Below are 25,017 nucleotides of genomic sequence, written 5' to 3' on the forward strand. Positions count from 1 at the left end.
CTTAGAGGGCAAGTCCAACCAGGCCTAACACTTTTTTTTTTTTCCAAAGCAGCAGATTTTGAGAGTGCCTGTAGTGGCAGGGTGCTGAGGCAGCTCTGGGCAGCACCAGGTCACCTGCCCTGTTCTGGCTGGTTGTGCAGAACTTCCCAACCTGAGATCCCCCACCACACTTCCCACTGAACCTGAGCTTTCCACACCTCACCACAGCACATTTCACAGACCTGGATGGGATCTGTCAGCTGTCAGCTACAAATTCAGAAACTTGGTATGAGCACAAGGCTGTCAAACACACTTGGCAGAGCCTGATGCCATGTTTCGGTACAGGCTGCCAAGCTGAGGCACAGCATGAGCAGTTCACACTCCCTCCATCCCTGGTCACACACCCAGGTAGCCAAAGAAAAGTACATAATTCACATGATAATTAATAACCTTTGCTGAACTCCTGCACTCCTGCATGAAGACGCTGTACCCAGATGAAAAATGGCTATTGGATTTCATTCAGAGGATCACTTTGGCTCCTGTGACAGAAAGAATAACCATTTTTAATGAAATAGGACAGAACACTGCTCAGTAGCTGTCCTGCTCCCTGAAAATCCCTCCCAGCACATGCCCTGCTCTCTCACTATTATTCCTGTACCCTGAGGGTCGCTATCTTGCCAAGCGATATTTGTTTAAAATTCTCCAACGCACAAATCTGGCACAAAAAGTGGGGCAAAGGGCATTCCCCTGGTTACTGCTGCTGGGTGGAATCTTCCCACCTCAAAGTCCAAGAGCCGTTTGCGTTAGCTCATTAAAACTGCAAATAACAAAATGAACTCTTCCTGCTCAGCTTGTTCAGACGGCCTGATAAATGCAACCGGGAGCGCTGAGCAGAAGTGCTGCACAATGTAATCAACTCTTGAAGGCACAAGCAGTTTTTCAGCTTGCATTAAGACTGATTCACTTGGAGCTGACGTCAGTCCTCCCTCCTGACTATCTTGGCCTTGGGATTGGAGTATGATAAATATTACCTGTAATGCCATCTGCTGTACAGAGACAGCCCAGGCTTCTCGGGATTTATTTAAGGGCTAACGCTGGGCTTAGAGCTGGATGCAGTTTATTTCAGCCTTATTTGACTTTGTTTGGACTCTTAATTAAAAATGCCTGTCCACCTGGGTTTTAGAAGTCATCTGTCATAGAGCAAAACCAGTGTTTGCCCTGAAAAGACAAAGCTCAAGGCAGCACAGCAGCACACAGAAAGCTGATGTGAAAAGGACAGTGATAAAAGGCTTCTCCCCATGAACAGTCAACAGAAAATCAGTCTGATCACCATCTCAAAAATAAAATTAAGCTGTTTAATCAAAAGGATGTGTGTTTATGGGCAAAACTGCTGTTATTGTCCTGCTGCAGAGAAATGTGTGGGCTTTACCAGTTTACTGAAAAAGAAATGCACATTTATAGCTATGTTCTGGACAGAATTGGTGTCTAATGTCTTTTGCTCTGAGGAACATCAATAACCTTGAGATGCATAAAAGTAAATAAATTATTTAAACCTCTAGTAATATTTAAAGGGAAGGCTGTGGTAAAAGTTAAACAGTTAAAAATTTAAATTTAACTGAATTATTAAAATATGCTTGGATGAGAGAAACTGAAGTCTAAGTAGTGCTATTTGCTTAGTCTTAAGATTTCATTAAGACATCTTAGTTTTATTTGTGTTTATAATCAGTTTCTTCCCCTGGTGTTACTCTACTTGATGGAACTTAATCCTGCAATGTCTGAGTTACCAATGCCACACTCTAATGCTTAAATGTGCATCAAAATATTACTGCTTAAAATATTATTAAAAGAGCAATACAATTAAATCCCTTAGCATATTTTTAATGGGGAGGAATCTGCTGCATCTTGAACTGCTTAAACTTAATTTTATAGGATCACAGTGCCTTTTTTAATTATTAACTGACTCATGTTAGTAGGAGAAATTAAAATATCTGTGATGGAGAACATGTGTCTTGCCTTTCTTGTCTATATGACGAAGGTGGGGATTTTTTTTTTATTATTATTATTATTTTCTTTATGTTTGTTTTTTTTTCTGCTGGGAATTGACTTACTGCTTTCTGTTTATGTCTACATATTTCTGGAGGTGCTTCATTACTGTATGGAACTATCAGATCCAACATTAATAAAGGGGGAACTGAAGTGACACAACACCTATGTTAATCCTACTCTTATTTTGCAGCACATATTTGGGACGAAGTGAGGTGAACTGAGTAAAGCCCTCACTTACTTTTGAAAAATACAAAAAGCTCATGAAAAAAAACAGATCATTCACATTAAAAATGTGAATCATTATTGAAAAGCTGCACAGTTCTGTTCTATTTCAATGGTAGATGCAGTTAGAAATAATACCTCCTTATTCATCCAGCTCCTGCCCACATGCATACAGTGTGCAATCTGTGCTTGGAAATAGCTCACAGATTTCATCAAGACTTGATTTTCATCTAGGGGTCTGGTCCCCTGTGCACCATGGGTTTTGCAAAGTAATTCTAGATGGAAACAATAACGTATTATATTTTCCCTTGTGTTTTGTCAACAGCCCTTTTTAGTGATTTTAAATGCATCAGAAATGTGTAAACTAATGAGTAGGGGTGCTTCAGTATTAATTATCTCATCTGCTTACACTGCAGCTGAAAAAGTGATCCAGAATACAACCAGTGATGGACAATAAACTCAAGTTTCCAGGTTTCAAAGTCTGCAGAACTTCTGGGTAGTAGAAACATCTTCATCCTTGCTAACTGACCATATGTGGTATTTGGGAACAGATGACCCAAGGGACTAAGTCAGCCTCACTCAGAGAGATGTCTGATCTCCATCACGTGGCAGTGAAGGAGAGAGCAGCCACATGCTCTGACTGTTCCTTCCCCCAGGCTTGCTTCTCCCAGCCAGGAAAAGCACCACAGCAATTAGAAGTAAAACTCCAAAATCTGTCTTACTTCCCCTCAAGCAAAAGGATGGGGAAACTTCACTCATTTAATAATGACAGAAGTAAAAAGCCTCCCTCACCTTTTAACAGGCAGGAAAACAAGTCCTCCTCAGAGGACTGCTCCTTGCCCAAGGCCTTTTCTTGAAGCTGCAAGACTTTTCCAACTCCTCCAGCTGCTATTACTACTCCTCAGCTGGCTATTACTGCCTATCTGCAGGGCCAAAGACACTGGAGCTTCCAGAGCAGTGCACCAATACCTGTCCAGAACATGCAAATGGCAAAGTCAGCATTTTTTACAACAAAAGATAATCCTTTTTAAAGATCCTGTAACTTTCTCCAAATACAGAGAATTCTAGTTACATATTCTCCTGTATGGCTGCAGCCAGTCCTGGCACAGCCTTAGCAAAAAGCAAGAGTCCTGTGATGCCATTTTTACAGCCACTTTGCAAAATGGAACTGTACAGGAGGTTACTCTTATTCTTCAAGCCTAAAGAAAAACCCCAATATGTTTAAAGATCATTTAGGAGACCTTATTGAAAAGATTCTCAGCTCCATCAAACTATTCTTAGAATCAGCAAAGAAACAAAGAGACTAAACACATCAGTTGCTTTTCCCCAAGAAAGGAGGCAAATACAGTAACTTTTAGGTCATTGTAGTTTCAACAGAAGGAATGGGACAGACTACGGTGGCATCTGAGGCACACAAAGGTCTGAGGTACAATGGAGTACACTGGATTCTCACCTTCAGGTTGTCACAACTATAGAAGAATCTGTTCTTTCCAAGGGGAGGATTGCTCTGGGATTTTCCCACTCCATCTGGAGCTATTTCCAATCCATCCTGAGATACCAGTCCTTTGATAACATCAAATTACCTTGGTAACCCTGTATTGTGTGAGGCAGACTGTAGCCTGTCTTGCAAAACTCATCAACACCTTTGTCAATAATTGTCCCTTGTGCAAGAGAGGAGAGAGCATGAAGAAGTGAAGAGGATGCTTATGCACTTTGGAATTGTTTCAGTTCTCAGTACAGGAAGCTGGAACATTTCCAACATCCTTCATTTACATGATGGCATAATATTGAGGCTGGCAAGGAAAGCAGTCAAGTAGATTGTGAGTAAAAGAGAAGGTACCCTCTTGGGGTCTTAAAGCTTCCATCATCTTCAAGACAACACGAATGAAGCTGGTCAGAAAATACGAAACACTCTGTAATTATGTACTTGCCAAACCAATGTAGAAAAAATTGGTTTCGGTCAGGTAAATGCAGAAGATAGACTTCAGTAAGTTTAGAGACTTTTCTTGTTTGGAACTAGAGCTTGGATGATAACATTTGTAAGATAACCTCAAGGAACTGGTTACTCTGTAGATTCAATTAGTATAAAAATACCCATATATAGAGCAAGAGTACCAACAACATTAATAAATTACTACACACTATTAAGAACCCATGGCATTTTCAGGAGAAACCTATTAACGCTTTTAACACAGCTTAAGCATATTCCTGAAAAAAGTGTCAAAACCCATTCTAAGCAGAGGCTTTTATAGCTCACAAGGGGCCATTCCCCCTTTTTAAGTAAGGCCTTCCCAGTTTTGCCCAAACCACGTACGTGGATACACTTGGGTCACTAAACCTTTGCTGTTGCCCTCAGCCGGGCAGTTTCCACACGGATCCCCGAGCCCCTCACCGGGAGCCATCTCCAGCCGGAGCCTCCCTGCCCTGAGGCAGCGAGCGACGGCGGAAAATGGCGGGAAATAGCGCCCGCCCCCCTTCCCCAGGAGCCCCGCAGCCCCCGCCTCTCCCGTCAGGCCCGGGGAGGGGCGGGACGCGCAGGTCCCGGTCCCGTCCTGCCCTGCGCTTCTCGGTCCGTTTCTATGGGCGGTCCGGGAGCGTCTGCTATGGAGTTGATGCTGACGTTCGGAGTTTTCCTCCTCATCCTCCCGCTGCTCCGGGCCGCAGAACCGAGCGTGGAGCCCGCGGACAGCGCTGCGGGTCCTGCTGTGCCGCCGGACACCCGCGCTGCTTCCCGCCCGCCCGCCCCGGTCACGGACGGTGGGTGCCCGGTGGGACGGGGTCTGCGGGGCACCGGCGGCTCCCAGCGGGATAAGGGAAGCCCCGATCACCGCCTCTCTCTCGGGTCCTGGAGCCCATGGGCTCTTAGGCCGCCTCCGGTTCCCATCGCAGCCGCCCGGGGCTTTCCCGGCTCGGAAATTCCGGGATCGGAGCCTCCTCAGGGCGGGCCCGGCAAACCCCACACAGCCGGTACCGGGCCGCAGGGTCCGGTGGGTCGGTGCTGAGGGAGGAGCGGTCTCCTGCACACCCAGAGGGCACTCAGGCTCCCGAAGCTCTGCCCGCACACCGAGCTGACCACACGTTTCGTTTTTCCCCCTAAAATTCCCGATCCATCCCCAGTTTTGTGGCTGTTTGCTTTTTCTCTGGCCATAGAGGTCACATCTTTTTGTGACTTTGCTGTTGCCCACTGGCAGCTCTACTTCCACTTGACTTCTTGTTTTCCCAGTGTTGTTGCTGTTTGTTCAGCTTCCCTAAACTATTTCCCAAATTAAACGTGTCCCAGAATTTACCTCCTGGGGGGAAAAAAATCCCCGATCTCCAAGATATAACCTTGCAATCTAACCACCTATATTTAAACTTCTCTTATTTACAAGGTGAGCTGAGGATCCCACTGCTAAGCTCTAACAGAGCAGTCAGAACTTCACAAATTGCAGAAAATACCCAAATACTGTTCAGATGCTCAGAGAGCATCCAGGGAGCTGCAGAGAAATGAGCAATGGTCAAGTTGAACTAAAAGAAGCACTACTTACATAAACAAGTGTTTGAATGCCTTGCCTACACTCTTGGTCTTCATTTTATATTCTGTGTTATTCTTTAGACTGATTATAAACCAGGGCTCTTATAAACTCTTGTAGAGTAATATCTGTCCTTTGAATTTATAGGCTTGAAAAACTAAGAATGTTTTAAGAAGTTGCCAAGAGGAGTATTGCTAGCAACTACTTGCTGTAGTATTGCAATTATTTCTCAGTATCTAAAGACAGAAAACCCAAAAAACAATTTCAACGTCAACTATGGTTATGGTACCACATCAGGAAAATAAATATATTACAATACTGGGACAGTACTCATAAACATCTCACTGCTCTATCAAAATGTTTATTTTTTTTTCTTCTTCCCCCAATAAGCTGAAACATGCAGATAAAAATACCTTGTTTGTACCTCTTATTTTTCTATCCCTTCTGCAAGGCTGTCTTTTTATACCTTCAGAATTCCTATTGACTCTAGTTGCCTTTTTGATGTCACAAGGAACACACCATCAGATTTCAGCATGCCCTTGGTTTTGTTATGTTAAAAAAAAATAAATAATGTCAATATGGATATGAACTTTTGACCATTGCCAGAAACAAGGCGAGGTGAAAAATGAAAGCTTGGGGGAAGATGCTGTAATGTGTCAAGATTCTCATTTTTATTCAAATCTCTCCTGCAGTTGCCAAGCTGTGTGTCTGTGACCTGTTGGTGGCACAGTGTGATGTCAATTGCTGCTGTGACCCTGACTGCAGTGCAGCTGATTTCAGCCTCTTCACTACATGTTCAGTTCCTGTTGTCACGTAAGTGAATAAAGAGCTGCATAAACCACAAAATCCTGGTTTATTGGCTGCATGCATCTGTGAAGTCTCTGTCTTTTCTTAGCATTTCCTCACCTGTTTCTTTTCCCCACCACCCCAACCCTTCCCTGCCCTTTCACCAGTTTTTCCTGCTCTACACCTGTCAACTTCTGGCCCCAACCCAGTTTCTCCTCCTCTTACTCCTCTTTTTCTGAACTCACACTTCTTCCCTCTCTCCTCTTTCACTGTCTTTGGGCATTTAAGTGGTGATGCCTTCTGTTGGGGGAAGAATAATGCATTTTTAGACTTGCATTAGTATAATGCAGTGTCTGGAAGTGAAGAACCTGATACCATGGGACCATCTGGCCAGCTCTGCAGGTTATAAGCAATTTATCAGTAACCTCTTTCATTAGGGTTTACAATATCAGCTAGAAACTTGATCACATCAGGGCTTAGTGAAGGAGCATGAGCATCTTCCTGATCCTACTTTTACAAGTCAGTGTCTCAACCTGCTGCCTCAAGGCCAGTCTGCCACAATGCAAACAATAAAATGCAACCTCATATCAACAAAGTGGTTCCAGTCATTGCTGCTCTGCTGTTTACAGTTTATCTGAAAACACCTTCACCCCATCTCACCTCCACAGAAAGGAGTTAAGAAAGCTCACTTCAAAATTGTAATGCAAAAACAAATTAAAATCTCTTGGTGACTTCTCAGAACACTAAGTACAGCTTTTCAACCCACCTTCTGCATGAATTATGGCAATCTGAACACGGGGGCTTATTCTTTTGGTGGTTTGAAATTTGAATTAGCAGTCACCCCAGACTGTGCTTTCTTATTGTTCTGGCACACAATGCCTACAGCTACCCATTTATAGCTATTTATAGGTATCAGAAAGGTCTAATCAACACCTTCCTGAGTGGCAGTTCCATTGTCTCAGGTGACTGTTCTGTCTTTGTCAGCTAGAAATGCATATAATGAAGTTGTGCTTCCATCCCCAAAAGTGTTCATTTTGCATGAAATCCATGGGTTTTTCAATGACTGCAATTACCGTGGGTCTCATTATTTACATCTAGGCTTATTTACATAATTATTTGCATAATTGTGTTAGCTACTGAAAGGGTTTGGCTGATCACAAGTAAAAGGCTGGGTTGACTCTGAAACAGCAGAAAAAAGTGTTTGATTGGTGGTGTGATCTTAGGAACTAATGGTTCCCCTCATGGAAAAGTTTAACCTCGTCCTTAAAAAGTGGGATCCTATGAACCAATGGTTCCCCTCATGGAAAAGTTTAACCCTGTCCTTAAAAAGTCACCTCCCAAAGTCATCTCACTTCTTCAAATATCTGTCCTTGGCTGCTTTAGCTCTGCCTCAGCCCCAGTTTCACAGAGATCATCATCTTGTATTTCTGGCATGTAGGACACACCAGGAGTCACAGGGTATGAACTGGCACACTCAGTGTGCTGCAGTTCTGGCTGTTCCTGATGAGCCCATGGCACACTACAAATTATTTTTCCTAGATTGGGAGAGTTCTTGGACCTCCTTGTTTCTCACTCTGTCATTTCTTTTTTGTGCATCTCAAGTAGGAATTTTTCCTGCTCTTCCCCCAAGGGAATATTCTGCCAATATTCAGGAATCTGACCTTTTTTCCTGGCCTCCATGCCATCAGTTCCTCAGTTATAAAGGTCATTCTTCCCACTTCAGTTGTATAAATAAAAGTGAGCTGTGCACAGCCTGTGGTGAGCCCTGCATTTGTGGTGCCTCACACCATGAAGGTCACAGCCAATTTGTCATTTTAGCTCTAATATTAATTAGTCAAACTCTTCCCCTTCTTCTCCCTCTTACCTTTCCTCATGCTGCTGCTCTGCTAAAACACTGCAGACCTCCTAAGGAGGCACAGTAGCTGTACAAATTGTATTAAAAAGAGTAATTTTGTGGGTTTTTGGGTGCTGCCTCAGCAGCAACTTTAAAGTAGGGTCAGATTTAGCTTCCAGTGGTTCACTGCTGTTATTATTTTTGTTTGCAGAGGTGACAGCCGCCTGTGCACTCAGAAAGCTGCTGTGTATTCCCTTGATGTTGAAGCAAATCCACCAGAAAGGATATTTACACTAACTGACCTTGTCAACCCCAGTGTTTTCTGCATTCATGCTGCAAACTGTAAGCAGAGTTGTTGCCAATATTAAGCATTGGGGGGTTATTTTTACAAGCTCCTTAGGTACAAGAAACAGGCAGGAATGAACTAGACCTGTCACAAAACTGATTATTCTGTATGCAGCCCTTATGCTGTAATCCTTTCATGTGTGAAATTCTGGAGTTAAAACATCTCACACTCAAGTCTTTTAGTCTTTTCTGTTGAGAAAAGACATTTTTAACAACTCCAGAGGGAAAAGCTGTTACTAAGTACTGTCTCAGTAGCTTTTATCCTAAAATTTATCTAATTCTTTAAAATGTTGTCACAGATAAACAAGCACTCTACTTCAGTCCCCCTGAAATTCCTACTGCTGAGAATTTTGATCAGTTGCTTAAGGAGTTTGGAGGTGCTACTTTCAGTGCTGAGCCTGACAGCTGGAGTATAGACACAGAGTCTCAAAATCCTGATGCTAATGAAACTTACAGATATGAGGTAAATAATTATGATTCAATTAGTATGAGGTTATTCCATAAAAGAATGAGCAAGCCTTCTTTGCTTCTGCTTTTTAAAAAATGCAATTCTTCTGGGAAAGACAAACTATTTTGGTCTTTAAGTAACAAAATGTAAAAATAAGCATAGTGTTTTATGTTAGCTTACTTTAAATTGAGCTGGATTTTTAAGATCTTTGAAAAATAAGCAGCTTTTTTTCTATGTTAAGCAAAGCTGTTAGCAGTGGCTTAAGAACTGATGCACAAAAAGTATACAGTATTGACAGATATAGTGGAAATAATTACTTCTTTTAATCAGGTTTGTTGTTAATGCCAATGCTCTAAAACTTTACATGGAATGAAACACCCCTAAATGTTTAATTTTGTTGTTTTATTTGGCAGTATGGTGTTCCCATCCAGACAGTGGATGCATTTCTAAGACTGCCCAGTCCTGTTGTCTCCTCTTGGTGCTCAGATGCAAATCCTGCAGGTAGGAAACTACATTTGAATTCCAGTTTGTTTGCTTTAGAGGGGTTTGGTCTGACTTGAGCTTAATCAGTCAATAAATTGGCACACACTCAAATATAAATTCAGATAAAGCTTCATGACAAATATTTTTCAAATAGCTTCTCTTTCTTTGTTGGTTTTTTTTTTTTTTAGACATAGACTGTCTAAATTAAACCAAGTTAGATATGTAAACCCTTGAGAGTCTTGCTGATGAGATGTTTATCCAACAATAAACCATCTTATTTGGCATAATTGATTTAATATAATAGTACAAGGGTGACACCATGAGGGAAGAGGGTAGTACACAAAGCAAGACCTAACTGGGCAACCTTTTTAAGATGTCCCTTTGGTACAATGAACTTCTTTTCACAGCCTGAATGCAACTCAAGTCAGGCTTGAGCTCTGAATTTTAGCCTTTCACACAGTTTCTTGAAAATTGGCAGAGGGGGAGGAGGGAAAAAAAGCCAATCTAAAGCCACAACTAAAAACCCACACACTGGCATTTTCCCAAATTGCTGTTCAGTTCCATTATCATAACAATCATGATATAACCATAGAAAAACTGAGGTCTTTTGTGAAAGAAACACATTTTATGATATTTCAAACACAAACTGAGAAATCTTGCTATTATTAAAAGCCTCTACTGTTAAGAAGTGATATTTTGTCTCATAGCATTTTGAGAATCTGAATTCATAGCTCACAAAAAGCATCAACAGAAATCCTATTAACCTTTATTTTTGCTGGTACCCGAGGTTCTTTTTTTTTTTAATTTTATTTTATTATTTCTGCTTTTCATCAGTACTTTTTTGTTTCCTTAAGTGGTACTTTGTGACTCTTTTTCAGGGTTTTTAGTAAACCAGGCTACAAAGTGCATTAGGGCAGTGAGAGTGGAAACCTGTGGCAGTGTTGAAGCAGTCAGCATGCTCTTCTATATCAACTCCAGCATTTTAGCAGTAAGTATGATTTGAAGCATTGATACCACCCAGCTTTCTGGGTGTTCAGAATTAAGTAACTTCTGTTTACTAAAGGATACAGTGTTTGAAGTGGATTTTTATATTGTGAGCTGGGGAAAAAAAAAAAAACTCCCTGTGGAAGAGACTTTTATGCAGAAAGCCTTTAGAAATGCTTTTATTTCAGGCTTTGGTAACAGAGGCAGTGACTGTTCTCTGCTTGGGCAACAAAAATAATGGTTTTGAAGAGGGAAGCTTGTGTCACTGAGCTGGTCCTTACTGCAGTGGCAGCAATTTTATGCTTTTTGTGTCTGTTCAAGCTTTTCCAAGAAGCCTTTTCCCAGAGAGTGTAATTCTAAGAAATGGTTATGGTTTGTTTTTTTTTTTTAAGAGTTGCTAAACCCTTGTACTAAAAGCAGAACCTTTAATCCTCTCTGTATACATCTTTCTTCTCAGCCTGTTTTTTTCACAAGGTATTGCACGTGCATGCTGAGCTTTCCTTTTCCTCCTCAAGGAGCCCAACCTTTTACCCCACTGAGCAAAGTTTATACCTAGTTTACTCCTAAACCCAGCCTGTGATTATATTCCTAAACTAAGCTTACTTTTTCATTCCTTTCTGAGCTAGAGAATGACACCTTTTTTTTGTAAATAAGAGCCCTTAACAGACACTAAGGAAGACAAAGAAATCATGCATGCAAAATCAAAACTGAAACACATGATACCTTACTCTGATAGCTCCTTCCAGAAGCTGGTGGTCATTAACAAACAGCCTGCTCTCCACTATTAACATTTTATCAATTTATGTAATGATTTAAATTAATTTAATTAGTACTCCATGCTGCTTAAAATCCCTCCAGTCTCCTCACTGATCCCAAAGCTATCAAGGGAAGGGGAAAGCCCACTGAAGAGTTCACATTCTCCCAGAGGGGATCATTCTCCTGATCACTGAAATCAGCAAATTGCTCACAAATGTCACCTTTTGATCATCCTGCTGTAGAAGAGGTGAAGAAACCTCTACCACAGAGGGCTCTGAGTGTTTTCATGGGCACCCAAAATGAGAGCTCTGGGTGGCTGCAGAACCAGAAAGGAAAAGCACACCTCAGGACAGGCTCTGAGCAGCTGAATGTTTTTTAATTAAAAGATTAATTCCCCTTCCTTGCTAGAACAGTACACGAGATGTTACCCACCTGCTGCTTGCACCTGCCCAGCTTAGGAGAGCTCAGAGTTCTGTCCAAGGTCCATTGGACATCCAGGAAGGAGCAGATGCCAAGAGCTGGAGAAGGCTGGAGAGATTCTAGGGATGGTCTGAGCTGAAGATGGGACAGTAGAAAAGTGGTGTTGGGGACAGGGGGGTGACAGGGCAGGGCAGGGAGTCCTCCCAGTGCCTCCAGGTGGAGCTGCCTGCAAAAGAAATGGCAAAAGACCAGGAAGAAATGGCAAAAACCCAGGAGGGTTTCCTGGGAGCCCCAGGTAAGAGGAGTGGAATAGCAGGTCCTAAAGAAAACCCATCATGGGGAGCCCATACTTGGAACCCTTGCCCAAGATCCTCATAACATTGTGATGCTTCACACTCTGGTCAGAGAAAAAAAGAATATTAGGAGCTGTGATCATTCCCTGCTCAGAAAGAGGCAGCTTCACAAAGGAGGAATTTAAACTTTACAAGCACTACAAGAACTGACTCTGATGGCTGAGCTGTCCCTCAAGATGGTGATATAAATATGTGACTTTATCCCCAGCTCCTAGGAAGGTGGTCTCTGCTGTCACCTTCCTAGGTGACATCTTAGATGAGCAGACTGGGCTCTGTGTCCTGTCAGAATTCTGCACAACTTGCTTCACGATCAGAGTCCAATTTTTGGGCCCTTGCCAAAGATGTGAATCAAAGACACACCAGGAAGTCAGAAAAAGAAAAACTTTTGATGAAATGGTGCTCTATGTGAGGTTTTTCCAGGTCTGATTGACAGCCTTGGTCTGACATTTCTGCCTTTCCACGAAAATTTGGTGGAAATTTTTCATTATTCACCTGCTGAATCACAAGAGGGAGAGATCCTTGCCTCTAGATTCTTTGAGACTGTGCAAGTGGATTCATTATCATCCAAACAGGACACCAAAAGCTCTTCAGTTCTTCAGGCAGAAACAGCTTGGCAGAATTCCTCAACTGGTGGTTTGTGGGCTGTGACAAATGGTTCTGCTCAGATCTGCAGTGGGAACAACGTCCCCTGACGCCCTCCCTAGGTCAAACGATGTGATGCACAAGAATGGTCACTATCTCAGATCCAAGCAAACTTTTTCAGTGTTTCTTAGCTCTAAATTGCAAATAATGTACCCGAGGGCAACATGAGATTCATCTGCTCCTTACTGAGTGTGCTGTGTATTTCCTGGGAAAGTGACTTCCATCAGTTTTCTATCAAGACAAAGAAATTTTCCAGTTACTGCCAGGTGCAGAAAAGGCTTGGACTGTGATATTTTTTTGCCTGCTAGCCACAAAGAATACCAGTTATTTTCTCACTGGAATGTATACCCAGTCACTTCCACCGTGTAAAAATTAATGTAATGATGGTGAATTCAATAGGCAAAGCAATTAAGCCTCAACTGCTTTACTTAATGCTACTCCTAATTGCTCACATCTTTGCTGTTGTTTGAATTTGTTCTTTTATTCTCCTCCAGGTGCCCAAATCAAGTCAGGTGGTGAGTATTCTCCTAACTTATTTAGAACAGCTGGGGAAAAAAGTCTGTGAGTTTTTCACTTTAGTTTAGTACACTAAAACTTGATCAGAACTGGGATTTTATCCTTAATGATTCAATTAAAAAATTTCTCACATTTGCTATTGGTGCTTGGCAACAAGATATGTTACCTGCAAACAAAAGCCTGATGCATTCCCATCATAAAACTCTCTCTTTTTAAGTAGTCCTCTCTAGTTACCTAAAAAAAAAAAAAAAAAACAAAAAAATAGAACCTTTTGTTGAACTTCAGCAATACATGGAACACTGCAATTGTTCAGAGGATTATTGACTCCTGTTTTTATGGGAAAGAACCCTGAAAGCTCACAAACATAACAACACAGAAAAAGCCAAAAATAATTATACACAATATTCAGAAAATTAATTTGTTTTTCAGGTCAATATCAGTGTCCAGTCCATTGCTGTGCAGTCCCTGAGTGGCACGAGGACTTTACTTAATGAGAGTGATGTCCTCAGGCTCCCTGTGCCTTTGGATGAGCTGTGCATAAATATAGTTCTTGGGGTAGGTATGGCACTTCTTGTCCTCCTCACAGCTGATGGAAAGCATGTGTGCAGCAGATAATTTCTGATTCAGAAAGATGTGAGGCCTTGCACAGTTCCTATCTTGACATCTCCAGAGCAATGTGGCAGGAGAAAACAAGTGAGTTTGGAATGTAAGAGTGTTTTGCAACAAAATAATAACTAAATGCAACATAAGACAGAGGATGAAATCCTTTTCTATTGTTACTGACACAGCAAACAATAAGATGAGTTTAGAACCTACATTATGCTTGGTAGAAGATGACTTCAGGCCCAGAGACTGAGGAATACACAGTGCAAATCATCCCCTCTTTTCCTTTCAAAGAATGCTTAGGAGAAGTTTATCAAGTAGCTGGTTTTTAAGAGGCTCTAGCTCCAGATCCACTTATGAGATCCAGTGGCCTGGTTTGGTAACAATTATGTCCTTTATATTTAAATCTGCCAACACAACTACTTTGTGAATGTCACATTTTTGTCACATCAGACCACAGATTTTTCTTTTTTTTTTTTTTTTTACTTTCTTTTTTTTTTCCTTTAAACTCTCTCCTTTTACAGACAGGAAATGAGTGACAAGCTAGAATAAAGAGACAGTATTTCTAACCATCTTAATTTGTAGCAGAAAGCCAGATCAGCAGCTGGAGGGATCAGCCCCTAAGTATCACTGTCTGTAAAAGCATCTGCTACCCTGGATATAGAGACAGGTCTTGTCCTTTTCATGCAGTTATTGTAAGAACAGAAGCCAATTGCTCCAGTTCTTCCTCTTTTCTGGGTCCTTTCCCCAGCTGAGGTTATAGTATCTCTACCACATAGCTGAGTTTCTTGAGCAAGAAAAAGTTCTTACATAGCTTTAAATTCCTTTTTTATCTCGTTTCATACTTGTGCATGTGTTCTAATTGGTATCTAAAATGCTTCATTTTCAGGTGAGCTATCACATTACCTACACAGACACAGGAGAAATAATAGCAGCAGCTGCTTCTTTTGTCTTGGGGGCAATCAACAAAGCAGCACTTTCAATACAGCAGAGCTTTGAAATCAGCTTTACTCAGGTAACTGCTGAGATGTTATGGATGACTTGCTGAAAGACATTTAATTACAAAACTTATTAAACTTGCCTCGAAACAATTGTTAGGAGCAAGGTAAAGTGTAACTTGCCCTGGATACACAGATGAGGCAGCATTTTAGAAGTCTTTAACAGGTCTTTAGAGACTTTTTCATATTTAAGAGTCATGTATAACCATATGTGCTGAAAGCAAAGCCTGCACCAGTGTTAGAGAACTGTTGTAACCTTACAGGGCAGCCTAACTACTGTCATCTTGTGCAAGGCAGTTAATAATGTTAAAATAAAGGAAATATTTCTGTCTTTTCCAAGCATTTCAGTACAGGAGAACTAATCCTGTGCTTGCATTGCAGGTGAATACAACTCCAGTTCCTCTCAGTGGCAATCCTGGTTATGTTGTTGGGCTGCCTCTCAGAGCAGGCTTCAGGCCACAAGGATATCCTTTCCTTGTTAAAATTGTTTGCAGCACTTGTTCCAGTCCCTCTTCATAACCCTTTTTAGGGTTTAAGAACACCTACAATATATCTCTGTTCTTAAATAAAAGCAAAACTGTGCTTCTGAGGCAATGGTTTAGAAGCAGAAATGACTCAGTCCTGACTGCAATCTCCAGGGACTTTCTAGTGAGGTAGATTGAGACCTTCATTGTACCTTCTACTGCTTCAGCACAGCGTGAGAGGAGTCTTGAGCTATTACAGCTTTTTTGCAGATATATTTTGCTATAACAGCACTTTCAAATATATTTTAAAGCTATGATTAAGGATTCCTTTGCTTCGTGATATACATCAAGCACTGAATTTCCCTTTAACTGTGCCCTACCTCTGGCATCATTCAGAGTACCAACAGATACACTCAACTGACCATCATGCAGAGCACATCCAACCAGGACTGTCTGGCAGCACAGGGAGCCAGAACCCCAATATTATTTGGTTATAACGTGGTGTCAGGCTGTAAATTACGGTAAGAGAAAGTGTCCTTTTTTAATTTTTAAATTTTTGTGCTTTTAAATTGAGATCTCCTCAGGTCCTGTGACATTTATACAGCTGAAGCATTGGAAATGGAGTATTTAATTATAAAAAAGTAATTTAATTAACAGTGGCCTTCCTCTTGAAAAGCCTGAGTACATTAGCAGCTGTATCCAGAAGGCTTGAACAGTACATGAGAGCAAGGAGAGATTATTACTGTTCCAAACCAATGGATTTTGCTTTCATTCGTTTTTTTTTGGTGTTTATTTTGTTTTCTGGAAGGATTCCTGCAGCTGTGAAATGCCAGCCCTTGTCTCAGACCCTCCTAGATTTACTGAAGGGACAAAACTTTCCTGAGTACGTGGCAGCGTTTGGAAACTCTCAAGCCCAGGATGTGTTTGAGTGGGTGCCAGTAATAACTCACCTCCACACTGCTGAACAGGTGAAAGTTACACCACTACCACCACCCCTTTCACTCTGACTGTCCCCTCCTCTGAGATCTCTACCTGTCCTGCAGCATCAGCTTAAGTTTCTCTGACCTATGGGGGTAAAAGAAAATGCAAAAACAATCTGGGGGAAAGTCCTCTTGGAGTATTCACAAAAAAGTTTCACTCTTGCTGCAGAAAACAGGGTTTACTTTTAATCAAGCTGATTATCCAGGCACCTTAATTATGTATCAGGACAGCACACGAGGTACAAAATGAGTTCTAGGCACAGTTTAGAGTCTTACTCTTCAGGTGGGATGAAGCACAAGTGGTAAAGTTGCAATTTCTCCTTGGTGCTCTTGTATGCCAGGTCAGAGCAAGATGGCAAAAATCTTTTAAAGCACAGAAACAGTGACTTGAGTCATCCAAGCACTAAATTTATTATATTTATTATTAATCCCTTCTGTACTGACCCTTTTCCTCACTTGGCACGTGCTGAATGACAACACCCCCTCCACGAGCAGCTTCTCTGTTGGTTTCTTGCACACTTCTCCAACTCAACAGTGAATGAGTTCTGGAAACAGAAACTTGACAGTTCACCTAAAACTATCTAAGATTGTAGGCTTCAAAAGTCTGCCCTGGCAGAGTTAAGGATTTTCTGCTCTCCCAGAGCAGAAATCTTACTGAAACAAGTCTTCCTACTCAAAAGAACCAGCTCAGCACTGCCATTAAGAGCCCAAGTCCTGCCCTGCTCAGGTGGAACAGGCAGTAGGTATGGAGTAGTTGCTCTGGTAACCTCCCAGAGCAAGCTTTTTAGGGGCATTCTGCCAATTTACTAAGATGAATAATTAATGTGGCTGCTTCTGTACACTGAGAGAATTTATAACACTTTTCAGAGCTCGTGCCAAATACCAGTCTCACTTGAAATAGAAGTGAAGTGGACTAAATATGGATCCCTGGTCAATCCCCAAGCCAGAATAGTGAATGTTACAGCAGCAATCACTACCAGCACATTGAAGCAGGTATGAATTAAATTAAAGATAAAAACAATGGCTTGTTTTGCTTGGATATCAGCTGTGCCACAGTGACCCAGTTAATCTCTTTATCTAAAAGTAGCAATTTATATTAGAATCTATTGCACCCAACAGTTTCTCTTCCAACTCAAATACAACTGTGGGCTGCTTGCCAAAACACACTTGAGTAAAAATCTATACATCTTTCATGAAAAAAAACACAACAAACCCACAACTTTTCACAGATAACAGCTGAAAGTATAACCCAGTCCAAAAAAAAAAAAAAAAACAAAACAAAAAACCCAGTCATATACAGAGAGGACTGAAGCTAATGACCATTTGTATTTTCATTGCAGCTTCCCTCAGGAAGGCAGAGGACTATTCCTGTAATGAGTTCTGTTGTTTTCACTGATATTTCTTCACCTGCAGAGCCAGGCTATAAAGCTTGGCCCACAATTAATGTCAGGTTACCCTTTGATTTTTTCTTTCCTTTTGTCTAAGGTAAGTCTGCATCTACAAAAAAAAAAAAAAAAAAAAGGAAAAAAGCAGCCATATTTCTGCTTTTTCTCATTTTTAGTCCCCTTCCTGAAGGAGTGAGGGTCACCAGTTTCTTCTAAATTGCAGACACACTGGGTTAAAATTGGCCAAGAGAGAAAGGGTGAGCCCTTGGGAGGGTTCTCAGAAGCTTTAGGGCAGAAAACAACCCACGTTCAGTGGGAAGCTCCCAATTATAACTCTGTCCAGAGGAAAAAAGCTGCAGTAGGACCTTGGTGGGGGGCTCTGGCTGGCCAGTCAGCACCTGGAGAGCCACCAACCTTCCAGCACATTGGGTGCTCCAAACCCAGGCTCACCACAGGGACCTCCTAGAACCTGAAAAAAAGTCACATTGTGTTCAAACACCAACCTGGTCCTTTAAAATCTGCTTTCTAATGGGTTTTTTGAGTCTTAACTCTTCCCAGCAGTCCACTCACCTACATCTCTTCTTACATATTCCACTTTTAATGTCTTGATTTATGAGCTGTGGAAGCAGAAAGAGCTTTGGAGCCCAGTGAGCTGCAAGGGGAGACTTAAAAATGGAAGAAGAGCTGAAAGACTGCAGTAGCAGAACTGAAACCTGCTGCTGAGAACAAGGCATTGTTTGAGGTCAGATAGCACACGTTTGCCTCTATTTTGGTGCTGATTTGGTTGTCAACTAAAGGAGTGGTATGTTGGTATTTTTGAAAACGAATGTTTTATAAATAAAAAAGTGGCACAAGCAGCAACAGAAATGAGGAAACTACCAACAGTGTGAGAAGAATGCCTGGCAAAGAAGGGATGAACTACTCAGGAGCAGTCAGCTCGTTGAGAAAAAATTACCTTTTCAGCCTGGATTCCTATCATTTGGACTGTAAGTTTCTATAAACAAAGAACACAATCACAGAACAACTCAATTACTTAAAATAGGTGGTACTTTTGTGGATGTATAGCTTGTAAATATGTCTTTATTAAATTATTTTGCTGGTTTGACTGTACAAGTGTACAGAGTCTTATGAAATCACTGTTTACAGGGAGGATGGGTGATTAATTTCCCAGCAAAACTCTGTTTGTAATCCCAAGATCTAATCAATGGGTGGTCAAATAGAAAATGTTTATAGACAACACTGTACAAGAGAAAGCAAAGAACCAGGAAAACCTTGCAGGTCAAGCTGGCAGGTTGCAGCACTGCACTCCTGGGGGCAAATTCCCCACCTCAGAAAACCAGGCTCCTATTTTTGCTCACTGATGAGTCCGTGCTGTTTTAGTATCTTGTTAAGCCTCTCAATTTCTTGCTCCTGTTGGGAGACAAAAGGCAAAAAGGCAGTATTGCTTTTACCTTAACACAGTTTCCCAGCTTCCCAGAGATCAGAAATGTATCTCAGGGTGCAGTAAAGCTGGAAAACCTGGATAAGAGGTGGGAGCTGTCATCCTTGGCAGCAAGCAGCTAAGGGAAGCATGGGCAGAGCTGGGGTTCCTCAGCCCACAGCTTTCTGGTGAGGAAACCAAGCTGAGAGCAACATTGCAAAAGGATCCTGGCCCAGCTTGTCCTGGGGAGCAGCCAGTGGGTAAAACTTGTTTAACCAAGAAGTGTTTTCTTACCTTCTCTTCACAGCTGTGTTCCAGTTGTTCAACCTTGGTTGCCAGCCTCAGGTTGGCTTGTTTGAGCCTGGACACTTGCTGCTCAGAGCGGGTCTTCACAGATAGGATTATTCCTGCCAAACAAGTCCCAGGGGGTTCATTTTAGATAGGATTAGGATTCTTCCTGCCAGACAGTTCCCAGGGGGTTCATTTTATGGGGTAAAACAGCCACGAGCAGGAGGGGCACAGTGTCAAGGAGTTAAATGTGTTCCTCTCCAGCCCTACTTCTGTCCTCTTCAAACCACACTTCCCAAGTGCTTTTCTCCCTGAGGAAGGTTTTGAATTGGCCTCCCCAGGGATTCAGATGCTCTGTTAAGAGCCACAGGAATCAGTCAGACTGTCATTCAAATCCCAAATTTTAATTTGCTCCCTTGGTGGGGATGTAACTGGCAGCTTGGGTGCCACAAGGGGCTGCAGCCTGAGCTGGTTTCAGGGAGTGGGGAACCTTTCTCTAAGAGAACTGCCTGGGGCACCAGGTTCATGTCCCTTGCCCCAGGGCTGGTGTCACAGCATCAGGACCTCAAGGCTCTGGCTTCACCTCTGGAGGCTGCAGTCAGAGCACTGGGTGTCTCCTGAGAGCAGGGATGTCACTTCTCTACTGAAAAATTGTCAGGTTATTAAAAGTGAACTCAGCCCCCGCAGCAAAAAGACATTTTCTTCCCACCCGTTTCTGAGAGGGGAAAAAAAAAATAAAAAAAAAACCTTGTTAAGAGCATAAAGAACATCACGTTCCTCCTACCCACCAGAGCTCTCCTGATGCTGCTGCCAGAACAGGCTGCACAAGGCAGGGCCTGATGCCTCCTGCTGTTTCTGGCACTACAGGCAGCAGGCTCAGGGTTCTGGGGTTCATTTCAGATGAATTTCTGACCCAAGTGGTCAGCATGGTGGGGGGGAACCAGGAGCAATCAAGGTGAAGGAGATTTACCTGTAAATACAATACTGGTTTTGGTTTTTTTCTTAAAAATGGTGTGTTAAGAGACACCAAGGTTCCTGTGGCTGGTTTCTCTCTGACTTTCACTCCAGCCCCAGTCAAGCTGTGAGTTACTTTCACATCAAATCATAATGGTTGGAAAGGACCTTTGGGATCATCGAGTCCCAACCATCAGTCACACATCACCCTAAATCATCTCCCAAAGTGCTCAAATCTCCTCATTTTTTTAACCCCCCCAGGGATGCTGACCCACCACCTCCCTGAGCAGCCTGTTCCAACGCTCCATCACTCTTTTGGTGAAGAATTTTTTCCTAATATCTAATCTGAGCCTCCCCTGGCACAACTTGAACCCATTACCTCTTGACTGCTCACTGGGCAGAAGTGACATTTTCCCTCTTCCCAGCCACTGCCACCAGGCACATTGTCCCCAAAAGAGCAGCAGAGAGGGGGACAGATGACAGGTTCAGCCCCAGCCATCCTTTTATTCCAACTACCAAGCCCTACAGCTGCATGGGGTGCTCACTGAGGTACTCATGGGCATAGGGAAGCACTTGGGATGAGGTTTCATGCAGAAGTTGGGGATTAATTCATAGCTGCATTTTTTAAAATCCCAAATGCCTTTCCTAGAGAAAGAAGAAAAACATTTCCATCCACAGTTGGTTCAGAATTTACACTTAGTTGCAACAATTCAACAGCAGAGTCAGTCAAGTCTGATCCGGGGACATTTTGTGTCCCTCTTTTTAGGGCAAACCCTTTGAAAAAGTGAGAAAGGTCTTGGGGGGGAGATCAGGACGTTCCCTGCAGCATCCCTGGAGGGGATGATGGAGTCAAAGCACAACTTCAGAGCAGTAAAACCAGCAGCAGGCTCAGGAAGGATGGAATTTGCCCTGATCCCCTGTTGGAGTGGTGCCAAAAGGATCCAACCATGGGAACTTCAAACACCAGCCACCCTCCTACAGCAGGGAGAGGTGCAAGAAGAGGTTGTGGGTTGTTTTTAGGGGAATGTGCCTATGTTGCTGTCCCTGGCCCCCATCACTGAAGCATCACAGCTCCAAAGAAATCCCAGCCCAGGGAAGGCTGCAGAAAACCACACGGGTGAAAGGCTTGAGTCTGAGCGACACCAAAGGATCTCACAGATGGCTTCAGGAAGACAACAAAGACCCAAACCCAGGCAATTTAGGCAAGATCAACAAATCCATCCCATGCACACCTACCATTGATGATCCTGGCCACCCTCCACAGCCTCAGGAGGATCAGGAGCCCAACAGCTTCAAACTCGTGTTCCCGGAAAATGAGGACAACGTCAAGGATGAACGACACGATGACAACAACCCCATCCAGCACTTCAAACTTGTGGTGGAAGAACTCCCAGCGGTAGACAAAGACTTTAAAGCCCACCTCAACCAGGAAGATGGTTAAAATGGAAAGGGAGAGGTAGTGGAAAACCTAGGGGGGAAAAAAAAAGAAAAAAAGAAAAAAAGATGGTGCAAGTTTTAGGGCCAGGAAAGCCTCCAGGAAAATCTCCACTGCTTGAGGGCACATTTGGCTTGGCAAGGAGGATTTGGGATGTTTTTCCTGCTCTAAGGGACAAGCAGAGTGAGCATGGCTGTGGCTTTGGGCAAGCCAGACCAGGTGAAGACAACCCCAAGAGTGGCAAGAATAAGTGAGTCTGTGAGATCTTTGTCCTTCTGCCTGTGATTGCTGGCTCAACAAAGCTGAAGGTCTGGGTCCTGTCTGCCCAGCTGTCCTATCTTGTGGGCTTTGAACACCAAAAAGAGGAAAACTGTGGTTCCCATTTACATTTCCTTGCACTTTACCTTGGGGGTTATGTTGTATTTGTCTGGATGGATGATTTTCAAGTCCATCAGCAATTCCCCAAGGACCAACAAGGCATCCAGGACAACCAAGCAGACAACCAGGATCTGTTGGAGGAGAAGAACCATTGTGACCTCTTTCCTAACACAGACAGATGGGCTGGAGGGGCTGTCACAACCTCCAGTTAAACACCCCCCAACACCCTGCACCCCCATTCAGCTGCTTGGATCACACTGTGCTTCCCATTGCCCCCACCCAGGACTCCCACAGCCCCCTCAGTGTGGGGTTTATTCCTCCAAAGCCTCACTGCTACAAAACCACTTGGTTCCCCACCAAACCCAGCCCTTTCCCACTGCTTGGCACGGGGAGGTCTCAGGGAGCCTCTACCTCCACCTGCATCATGAGGAGTGTGCACCAAGGCTTCTCACTGCTCAGGAAAAATCTGTACCCACCCCAGCACCTCATTTCAGGCAGGACAGCCCAGCTCAGAGGCAGGAGCAGCTCTTGCAGGCATGGGGGATGCTCCCAGTTCCACAGCTCTGCTGTCACAGGTGACTCTGACCCGAGTTTGTTCTGCCTCACCTGAAACCTGTGGGAGCTGAAGAGCTTTTTCATCATGTCCTGGAAGGAGATGTGGCTCCTGGTGGGCTCCAGCTTGATCTCGGAATCTGGCTGCTTCTCCCCAGCATCCTCCTCTTCCTCCCATTTCTGATAATTGTTGCTCCACTGCACAGGGTCATCCCCCACCACCGTGAAGTGCTTCAGGTACCGGGACATGGCTGTGGGTCAAGCTGGCATCACCCTGCCAGCACCTGAGGGACAAGAACAGAGTGTCACCTCCCCACTGCAGGCTGACCAGGGCCAACAAATCCCCCTCCTTTCAGCCCACGAAGTGTGACAGGAGTGTGATGCTTTGTGGGTGTTCTGGACAGGCCCTGCTGACGGGAAGTTGCTTAACGGTGGTGCTGCTGGTTTTGCATCACCTCCCACGTGTGCCACAGAGCCCCCACCACCCACCCCATGCTCTCTGCACCCTGTGGTGCTGCTCTAGAACAAGGAACTTCCTCACATCTCAAAATGAAGCATCTATTACAGGAGGAAAAAAAAAAACAAACAAACGAAAACCAGCCCTTATCTTGCATCTCACGATGCAAGAGGAGGCAGCTGCCCCTCTCCCGTTGGCAAGGGCCATTGTGTTTCTGCTGGACACTGATGGATGGAGTGTCAGAAGCTGGAGGCAGGTGGTTTCCTCTCCTTCATCTGCTCTCCCAGGCTGCTGTTGTTGCTGAGTCTGAGCCAAACCCTCTGCTCCACTCCCAGAGCTGCCCTGGTCCCTTCAGGTGGCCACGGTTGCAGCCCAGATGCCCTGGGGCCAGCTGGAGCCTCCTCACCCTCCAGACACCCCACCAAGCTGCAGAACTGCCACAATTCCCCTTCATTAACATCAGCCCCCCCATAACTCAACCTTCGTAGGCAAAATCAGCAGGTGATCCCCTCAGGTGCTGGCCAGACCCTCCCCAGTCTCTCCTCCCCACATCTCCCAGAGATGACCTCACCCTTGGGCACCCAGCGAGGGACAAGACCAACCCCAAATCCCAAACACAATCCTGGTAGCGCCTCAGCAGAGGCTCCAGCATTGCCCGTTCTCCTGTTCCTGTCACATCCCCATCACCTCTTCCTCTTGGACCAACCTGGCACAGCTTCCCGGCCCACAAACCCCGGCCCCATCCCGGCAGATCCATCCATCCCTCCATCCCTCCACCCATCCCCAGCCAAAGCCCCCCGGGAGCTCAGCCCAAGCCACCCTTGGCCCACCCGTGGTTCAGCCCAAGCCCCCGGGCTGCTCCCCCTCCCCTCCCTCCGGCCAAGCCGAGGTCTCGGGGTTCCCCGGGGGTGTCTGCTCGTAGCGGTGGTGGCACACGGGCTCCGGGCCACCTCGTCACCCGCTGTAGGGGCTGGAATTGGCCCCAGGCCGCCATGGCTGTGGCAGCAGCTCCGTCCGGAGCCGCTGGAGCCCCTCGGGGGACACCTCGGCCACGGAGCCCGCCGTGAGCTTGGCTCGGAGCTCGCTGGGACCTCGGGCCCTGGAGCCCCCTCAGGAGCGGGGCTGTGTCTGGGGGTCCCCAACCCCCCCGATGTCCGCAACACCGCCCCGGAGCCACCATGGCGGCTGCCGGAGCCGGACGGAGCCCCCGCCCCGGCGGGACCCCCGAGGGGAAGGACGTGGCAGCCCCGGGGGACCCCGCTACAAATCCCCCCCCGCCACGAGCCGGCACCCACCGGGCCGACCCCGACCCCTCTGCCCCCGGTACCGTTCGCGTCCCGGTCCCGGCTGCTCCCGTCGGAGCCTCCCCCGGCCCGGCCACGCCTCCTCCCCCCGCCCGGGGGCGGCCCCGGAGCCCCGGCCCGGCCCCACCGCGCCCCAAATGGTTCCGAGCGAGTCCCGGAGCCTTCAGATGGGGGTCCCGGGTCCGACGTTTTCCATTTTCGCAGCTTTTCCTCCCCCCCCCCTCTTGGTTCTCTACGATTCGGCCCTGAACGGGACCTGCCGGAACAGGACACACCGGATGGGGTTCAAACTTTTTTGGTTGTTTCTAAATTTTTTTCTTTTTTTTTTTTTTTTTTTTTTTAAGCGGCCCACACCCGGCAGACCGAGCGGCCATCCAGGAATATCGTGATATGAAATCGTGAGCTTCTGATGAGCTCAGCCGCAGAGGGGGGACACAGATCAGTCCCACAAAGCCGGTGGAGGTCCAGGGATC

The 25,017-nt window shown here is 44.6% G+C and overlaps 2 protein-coding genes and 1 long non-coding RNA gene across 7 annotated transcripts; 1 reads left to right on the plus strand and 2 right to left on the minus strand.

Annotated features, from left to right (window-relative positions):
* Window positions 1-46: 46 nt before the first annotated feature.
* Window positions 47-3,482, minus strand: LOC139804984 (uncharacterized). The gene is made up of 2 exons (XR_011729629.1): window positions 3,040-3,482; window positions 47-518 (listed from the first exon to the last, which is right to left on the minus strand). It is a non-coding gene; the product is annotated as an uncharacterized lncRNA (long non-coding RNA).
* Window positions 3,483-4,588: 1,106 nt separating this feature from the next.
* Window positions 4,589-18,869, plus strand: TCTN1 (tectonic family member 1). 4 transcript variants are annotated; one of them, XM_071762791.1, is made up of 15 exons: window positions 4,589-5,004; window positions 6,452-6,572; window positions 8,591-8,721; window positions 9,024-9,187; window positions 9,586-9,673; window positions 10,534-10,643; window positions 13,305-13,325; window positions 13,756-13,881; window positions 14,819-14,944; window positions 15,309-15,391; window positions 15,772-15,912; window positions 16,200-16,359; window positions 17,239-17,364; window positions 17,712-17,856; window positions 18,386-18,869. In XM_071762791.1, exons 1-14 carry the CDS (start codon window positions 4,827-4,829, stop codon window positions 17,853-17,855), a joined length of 1,719 nt encoding a protein of 572 aa, XP_071618892.1. In that variant the 5' UTR covers window positions 4,589-4,826; the 3' UTR covers window position 17,856; window positions 18,386-18,869. The 4 variants fall into 4 exon arrangements, with proteins under 4 accessions (XP_071618892.1, XP_071618891.1, XP_071618890.1 ...); XM_071762789.1 differs by having other exon boundaries at window positions 4,762-5,004; window positions 18,318-18,438; XM_071762788.1 differs by having other exon boundaries at window positions 4,762-5,004; window positions 18,315-18,410.
* HVCN1 (hydrogen voltage gated channel 1) lies at window positions 18,806-24,637 on the minus strand. Of its 2 annotated transcripts, none has more exons than XM_071762792.1 (6): window positions 24,568-24,637; window positions 22,838-23,067; window positions 22,258-22,362; window positions 21,655-21,886; window positions 19,471-19,583; window positions 18,806-19,166 (listed from the first exon to the last, which is right to left on the minus strand). In XM_071762792.1, exons 2-6 carry the CDS (start codon window positions 23,030-23,032, stop codon window positions 19,101-19,103), a joined length of 711 nt encoding a protein of 236 aa, XP_071618893.1. In that variant the 5' UTR covers window positions 23,033-23,067; window positions 24,568-24,637; the 3' UTR covers window positions 18,806-19,100. The 2 variants fall into 2 exon arrangements, with proteins under 2 accessions (XP_071618893.1, XP_071618894.1); XM_071762793.1 differs by having other exon boundaries at window positions 24,536-24,609.
* Window positions 24,638-25,017: the final 380 nt, after the last annotated feature.

The sequence above is a fragment of the Heliangelus exortis genome, chromosome 19 (genome assembly GCF_036169615.1).
Source record: "Heliangelus exortis chromosome 19, bHelExo1.hap1, whole genome shotgun sequence".
In the NCBI taxonomy this organism is placed as follows: domain Eukaryota; kingdom Metazoa; phylum Chordata; class Aves; order Apodiformes; family Trochilidae; genus Heliangelus; species Heliangelus exortis.